The sequence below is a fragment of the Salarias fasciatus genome, chromosome 13 (assembly GCF_902148845.1).
Source record: "Salarias fasciatus chromosome 13, fSalaFa1.1, whole genome shotgun sequence".
NCBI lineage: Eukaryota > Metazoa > Chordata > Actinopteri > Blenniiformes > Blenniidae > Salarias > Salarias fasciatus.
Window position 1 is genome coordinate 29,231,564 of NC_043757.1, and position 7,056 is coordinate 29,238,619.

Sequence of the window (7,056 nt, forward strand, 5' to 3'; positions counted from 1 at the left end):
TGTGTGTGTGTGTGTGTGTGTGACAGCAGAGCTTCCAGCAGGCTGTGAGTGCCGGCGTCCTGCACAGTGGCCAGCTCCTCCTCAGCTCCGTCAGCTCCACCTGTCCAGGTCAGCTGCTGCTCCACCTGCTCCACCTGTCCAGCTCAGTGAGCTGCTCCTCAGCCTGTCTCTCTTCTGTCCAGTGCTGAGAGACACTCTGCGTCTCATCGAGCATCAGTCCAGAGAGCTGCAGAGCCACGGCCGACTCGTCCTGTCCTCCACCCAGTCCTCCACCCAGTCCTCCACCCAGCCCTCCACCCAGCCCTCCACCCAGCCCTCCACCCAGCGGAGCAGAGAGGACGCAGTGGAGCTGCTCCAGGCCCACTAACAGCAGCGTCCAGTGTCCTCTGGCAGGACAAGTCAGGACATTTCAGGACTGTTTCTAACTCAAGCGTCCAGGAGCAGAGTGGATCCAGAGAGGCTTTATGCTCCTCTCCTCCCCCTCCTCCTGATCCTCCCTTCCTGCCATCTCCTCCTCCTCCTCCTCCTCTCTTCCTGCCGTCTCCTCCTCCTCCTCCTGTCTTCCGGCCGTCTCCTCCTCTGAACGGGTAAAGCTGTTTTCCTGCAGTGTCTCAAAAGGCTGACTGGTCTTTCATCAGGTTGAAGGTGAAGAAGAGAAGCTGTCGTGAGGCCGGTCAGCCCTTCACCTGGGTCCAGCCAGGAGCAGTCAGGACTTCTCATGTGAGACTGAAGACTTTCTGTCAGGAGAGCTCTGTTAAAAGTTCAATATTTCACCACAGCGTTGATCCACAACATTCATTCATTCTTTCATTCTTTCATTCATTCAGCACGATCAGCTGGGCCCTGCACGATCAGCTGGGCCCTGCACGATCAGCTGGGCCCTGCACGATCAGCTGGGCCCCGCACGATCAGCTGGGCCCCGCACGATCAGCTGGGCCCCGCACGATCAGCTGGGCCCCGCACGATCAGCTGGGCCCCGCACGATCAGCTGGGCCCCGCACGATCAGCTGGGCCCCGCACGATCAGCTGGGCCCCGTACGATCAGCTGTTTGGTTCTCAGAGTGAACAGAGTAGAACCCACACTCCCAACATGTCAGCGGTTTATTGAGCGGAGAGCGAGCAGCAGAACGCCACATGAAGAACAGCAGGCCGAGTCCGGGCGGAAGAACCCAGCAGAACCTAAATCCACATGCAAGAGGAACAGGAAGTCCAGGCTGGTCCCAGCCTCGCTCTGAGCAGACCTCAGGACGGACTAGAAGTCCACGCAGCGGCCCTTCCTCTCCCAGTCCCCGTAGCGGGTGGGCTCCGGGCCCCGGGGCCCGCCCTTCTCCTTGGTGACGGGGTTCACGTCGTCGGGGAACTCTGAGCAGAAAGCAGAGGACGGCTCGGGTTAGAAAAGACGCTTTGTCCACTCACACACCTGCTCCCCTCCGCCGGCCGCCCCGGACACACTCTTCACCTTTGACCCCACCAGGGCCACACACTGCGGTGGTCCTCCAGTGACCAGGAATACAGACGACCCGGGGCTTTATCTGCTCATGTGAGTCAGGTCAGGTGCAGCTGATCACAGACCAGGACCGACTGATCCCTGTGTCACACTGACAGACCTGATCCCAGTCCAGAGCAGACCTGATCCCAGTCCAGAGCAGACCTGATCCCAGTCCAGAGCAGACCTGATCCCAGTCCAGAGCAGACCTGATCCCAGTCCAGAGTCTGCGGTGGACCAGAGAACAGTCCTGTCAGGACTGCTCCAGAGACCGCAGAACCAGAACACAGAGTTAAATAAGGCAGTTTTGACTTTGACCTGGAGACCCGCGGGGACGGGGGACAGAGGACACTCACTCTCCAGGGCGTCCCTGCTCTTCGCGTCCTCCGGGCTGTCGAAGCGTCCCTGCGGGGTTCGGGCTTTCTTCAGCGGCTGGCCCTCCTTCACCGCGCCGCTGGCGGATCGGAACCGGGAGCTCCATCCGGAGCCTCCGGACCCGGCGACGCGCTGCCCTGCCCGGAGGCCGCCGAGCAGCAGGCCGCCGGCGGAGGAGCGGAGCCGCAGGAGGAGCATGTCTGCGGGGGGTCACCTGGAACCGGGGCCCTGCGGAGAACCTCGGAGGAGCTGGATCACTTGCACAACACCGGGACGGGAGGTTGTTATTGTCCCTGCGCTCTGTGCGACGTCATCATCCTGCGACTGAGCCGAGACGTCTGGCTGCAATGCTCCATACAGCCTGCAGAGGGCGCCTGGACAGGAAGACATCCTTTATCAGCATCCACTCAGTGCGTCCCGGACTCCGGACCGGAACTGATCTGAGAACCAGAACGGCTCTAGTTTATATCTCCACATCATCGTTACTTTGAAAAACAGACCAGTCTTACTCACCAAAATAAAAGCAGAGCAGCTGATTTAACCCGATTGTTGATGTGTTTATTGTGAATCCTGATTGTCAGCTACAGTGGAAATAAACTCCATGAAAATTAAAGATCAAATCCCGTCAGACAGCGGTATGTACAGGTCAAAGGTCACTCAAATAAGACCACATCCTGCATGCAAACACAGGCCAGGATGGCCTGTTCGAAAGAGGAGGAATAATGTCCTGCTGCTGCACGTCCCAGAGGGTGCAGGCTCCAGGTGGAGGCGGGTGGAGGCTGTGGTTCTCCAGGTGGAGGCTGCGGTTCTCCAGGTGGAGGCTGTGGTTCTCCAGGTGGAGGCGGGTGGAGGCTGTGGTTCTCCAGGTGGAGGCTGCGGTTCTCCAGGTGGAGGCGGGTGGAGGCTGTGGTTCTCCAGGTGGAGGCGGGTGGAGGCTGTGGTTCTCCAGGGGGAGGCTGTGGTTCTCCAGGTGGAGGCAGGTGGAGGCTGTGGTTCTCCAGGTGGAGGCAGGTGGAGGCTGTGGTTCTCCAGGTGGAGGCTGCGGTTCTCCAGGGGGAGGCTGTGGTTCTCCAGGTGGAGGCGGGTGGAGGCTGTGGTTCTCCAGGTGGAGGCTGTGGTTCTCCAGGGGGAGGCGGGTGGAGGCTGCGGTTCTCCAGGGGGAGGCTGCGGTTCTCCAGGTGGAGGCTGCGGTTCTCCAGATGGAGGCGGGTGGAGGCTGTGGTTCTCCAGATGGAGGAGGGTGGAGGCTGTGGTTCTCCAGGTGGAGGCTGCGGTTCTCCAGGGGGAGGCTGCGGTTCTCCAGGGGGAGGCTGCGGTTCTCCAGGTGGAGGCTGCAGTTCTCCAGGTGGAGGCTGTGGTTCTCCAGGTGGAGGCTGCGGTTCTCCAGGGGGAGGCTGTGGTTCTCCAGGTGGAGGCTGTGGTTCTCCAGGTGGAGGCTGCGGTTCTCCAGGTGGAGGCTGCGGTTCTCCAGGGGGAGGCTGCGGTTCTCCAGGGGGAGGCTGTGGTTCTCCAGGTGGAGGCTGTGGTTCTCCAGGGGGAGGCTGTGGTTCTCCCGGTGGAGGCTGTGGTTCTCCAGATGGAGGCGGGTGGAGGCTGTGGTTCTCCAGGTGGAGGCTGTGGTTCTCCAGGGGGAGGCTGTGGTTCTCCAGGTGGAGGCTGTGGTTCTCCAGGTGGAGGCGGGTGGAGGCTGTGGACAGCTGCCTCCATCACTCTATTCGACCCCCCCAGCCAGTCCAGCCTCCAGCAGCGAGTTGAGGCGGAGCAGAGTGAATATTCTGACTCCGTCAGTCTTCAGGAGAAACAGCAGCTCCGTCCCTCCAGAGGCTGCTGGACAGACGCCTGAAGGACTGCTGGTTTCAGAACCTGTTCAGAACCTTCCATTAAAGGTGTCGGGTAAAATCTGATGAGTTTTCTGAGTAGAAGCGCTCAGTATTGAGGGAGCAGCTTGCTTCTGCTGGCTACACCTTGATAGATGCTACTTTCTGTTGTTTTAGGACCTGAGACAGGCCCAGACTGTCCGTCCAGGTGGTCTGTCCACCGCCTGCTGGACTCTGTCCAGAGGCTCCACCTGCTGAGGACCACCAAACACAAAACACCACTTTTCATTTCTTCCTCTTACTGATTTGATTTTCTTCTTATTCTAAGTATAAAATGAAATTCTAAGCATTTTTAGAATTTCGTATTTCCCCTTTTGGCCACGGAAAGGAAACACGGCCTGGATGTCAGACAGAATGTCCCTCGGGTTCTCCAGGGACTGTCCACCGTCGCCTCTCCTCCAGCTGCTGGACCACTGGTGGTGCTACCTTGTCCACTCCGCCTCCTGATTGAGTGAATGGTGTTAAACACGTGGCTCTTGGGCCAAACCGGCTGGCAGATCATGTCAGAGCAGCAGTTCCTCATGTGTCCACTGGGAGGCGCACGCATCACATGGAGAAGCCCGCGAACCTTCAGGTTAAATGTTCTGTTGATGGTGAGGTAGCATTAGCACCAATAGCTGCTAAAGTAATGCTCAAGGGTTAAGGGAAAAAGACATTTGACATGTGACCACATTACAGCTGTGACTCTGAGACGGCCGGACCCAGTGGCTTCAGGAGGACCCAGTGGCTTCAGGAGGACCCAGTGGCTTCAGGAGGACCCAGTGGGTTCAGGAGGACCCAGTGGGTTCAGGAGGGCCCAGTGGCTTCAGGAGGACCCAGTGGCTTCAGGAGGACCCAGTGGCTTCAGGAGGACCCAGTGGCTTCAGGAGGACCCAGTGGCTTCAGGAGGACCCAGTGGCTTCAGGAGGGCCCAGTGGCTTCAGGAGGACCCAGTGGCTTCAGGAGGACCCAGTGGCTTCAGGAGGACCCAGTGGCTTCAGGAGGACCCAGTGGCTTCAGGAGGACCCAGTGGGTTCAGGAGGGCCCAGTGGGTTCAGGAGGGCCCAGTGGGTTCAGGAGGGCCCAGTGGGTTCAGGAGGGAGGTTTTCCTTCCCTCATGTGGATCTGTTGGGTTTTCTCTGTACAGTGTCTGGAAGTGACTGTACTGTAACTGGTGCTTTATAAATAAAGCTGAACTGAATGGAATCATCTGTACTTTCAGTGTTTGACCCACTGGAAGGTGCAGCAGCAGCGGAACATTCCAGGGTTTGTGAAAACGTGCAGCTGCACTGAGGGAAGACTTGAGCAAAATAATGTCAGGCGGATCGGCAGTGGCAGGAGGGAATCAGCGGGCGTGGCACTTCTGCGCCCGTCGCCATGTCCCTGTCCGTCTCTGTCCGCCGTTCACTGTCCTCACACAGCTGGACAGGAGGCGTCCGGCAGCTCTCAGGACGACGCTCCACAGAATAAAAGTCTTCTTACTGACGTGTCAGCCACATGTTCTGCTTCTGTCCTGAAACGCTTTGCACTGAAAGGCACAATCTGCATCTTTTTCCCAGAATGCATTGCAGTCCTACAGCCAATTGTACAAAAAACAGGGTTCAGACATCCAGACTCATCCAGTCCAGAACCAGAGGGTTCAGGTTCCACCCTCTGATCAGTCTGGCCCTCTGATCTCTTTGATCCTGTGATCAGTCTGATCTGAACATCCTGAACTGAAGGGAGCTCAGTCAGAACCGCAGACTCACATCCAGACCGTGGTCTGCTGACCTGGTCCTGCTCTCAGAGGCTTGGTCCGGGTACAGACTGTCTTTACCCGACTCCAGGTGGTTCTGACGGTGGACCTGCTGACCTGCTGACCAACAGGACGGGTCTGCTCTGAGGGGACAGGTACTGGAGATGATTGATGCTTCTACTTTAAAAATAAGCTCAACTATTTTTTGTTTCTTTTAAATCCTGGAATCTGAGGACCCCCCCTAACCCTAACCCTAACCCCCCGGAACCCTTCACTGCAAGTAAACATTAAAAACAAAGTGATGGGGGGTCAGGAGTCTGCAGTGCATCCCCATCCTCCTCAGAGAGGGGGGGGCTGTCCCTCTGTGCTCATGCACACACACACACACACACACACACACACACACACACACACACGCTCAGTCTTGTATTTCTATCCTTGTGGGGACCGTCCATTGATTCCCATTCATGTCTAGCCCCTAACCCTGACCCTTACCCTAACCCTAACCCACACCACAACAAAGCCTAACCCTAAAGAAATGTTTTTGCACTTTTACTTTTTTCAGTAACAACATGGTCAAGAAAACACTGTTTCTCCTACTTAGGACCGGAAAAAGGTCCCACAAGGCACGTCGTTCCACGTTTTGCTATCCTTGTGGGGACATTTGGCCCCGACAAGGATAGAAATACAAGAACACACACACACACACACACACACACACACACACACACACACACACACACACACGATTACAGTCCTAATAAGGTAAACATGGTTTGACAGGGTCCAGGAAATGTGATGGAGGATGCACTGAGGTCAGAGGTCAGTCCTCTCATTTTATTGAAATTACTTTATATCCATGTTTTTTGTGGACAGTGTGTAAAATAGATATCTGCTCTGTGGTGATGTCTGCGCAGTCCCTGTTACTGTGGCAGATTCATACAAAGGTGCTGAAACAAGTGCTCTGTTTCTCCCAAAGGGGCAAAAAGTCTATTAACAGGGCAGATCGTGGTGCTGGGGCAGAGCCGGTCCTCGGGGCAGATCGTGGTGCTGGGGCAGAGCCGGTCCTCAGGGCAGATCGCGGTGCTGGGGCAGATCGTGGTACTGGGGCAGAGCCGGTCCTCGGGGCAGATCGTGGTGCTGGGGCAGATCGTGGTACTGGGGCAGAGCCGGTCCTCGGGGCAGATCGTGGTGCTGGGGCAGAGCCGGTCCTCGGGGCAGATCGTGGTGCTGGGGCAGAGCCGGTCCTCAGGGCAGATCGCGGTGCTGGGGCAGAGCCGGTCCTCGGGGCAGATCGTGGTGCTGGGGCAGAGCCGGTCCTCGGGGCAGATCGTGGTGCTGGGGCAGAGCCGGTCCTCGGGGCAGATCGTGGTGCTGGGGCAGAGCCGGTCCTCAGGGCAGATCGTGGTGCTGGGGCAGAGCCGGTCCTCGGGGCAGATCGTGGTGCTGGGGCAGAGCCGGTCCTCAGGGCAGATCGTGGTGCTGGGGCAGAGCCGGTCCTCGGGGCAGATCGTGGTGCTGGGGCAGAGCCGGTCCTCGGGGCAGATCGTGGTGCTGGGGCAGAGCCGGTCCTCGGGGCAGATCGTGGTGCTGGGGCAGAGCCG

The 7,056-nt window shown here is 58.1% G+C and overlaps 2 protein-coding genes across 2 annotated transcripts in view; one reads left to right on the forward strand and one right to left on the reverse strand.

Annotated features, from left to right (window-relative positions):
* cep68 (centrosomal protein 68) overlaps window positions 1-1,258 on the forward strand; it is a 13,571-nt gene extending 12,313 nt beyond the window's left edge. Inside the window, exons 8-9 of the mRNA XM_030107419.1 lie at window positions 27-108; window positions 183-1,258. Of these exons, the coding sequence (XP_029963279.1) occupies window positions 27-108; window positions 183-367 (267 nt within the window). The 3' untranslated portion in view covers window positions 368-1,258. The remainder of the gene's footprint in view (window positions 1-26; window positions 109-182) is intronic.
* On the reverse strand, window positions 1,089-2,191 carry sdhaf4 (succinate dehydrogenase complex assembly factor 4). Its single transcript, XM_030106023.1, has 2 exons — window positions 1,843-2,191; window positions 1,089-1,362 (listed from the first exon to the last, which is right to left on the reverse strand). The coding sequence occupies exons 1-2, from the start codon at window positions 2,057-2,059 to the stop codon at window positions 1,253-1,255; spliced, it is 327 nt and encodes a 108-aa protein (XP_029961883.1). The 5' UTR covers window positions 2,060-2,191; the 3' UTR covers window positions 1,089-1,252.
* Between the last annotated feature and the right edge of the window lie 4,865 nt (window positions 2,192-7,056).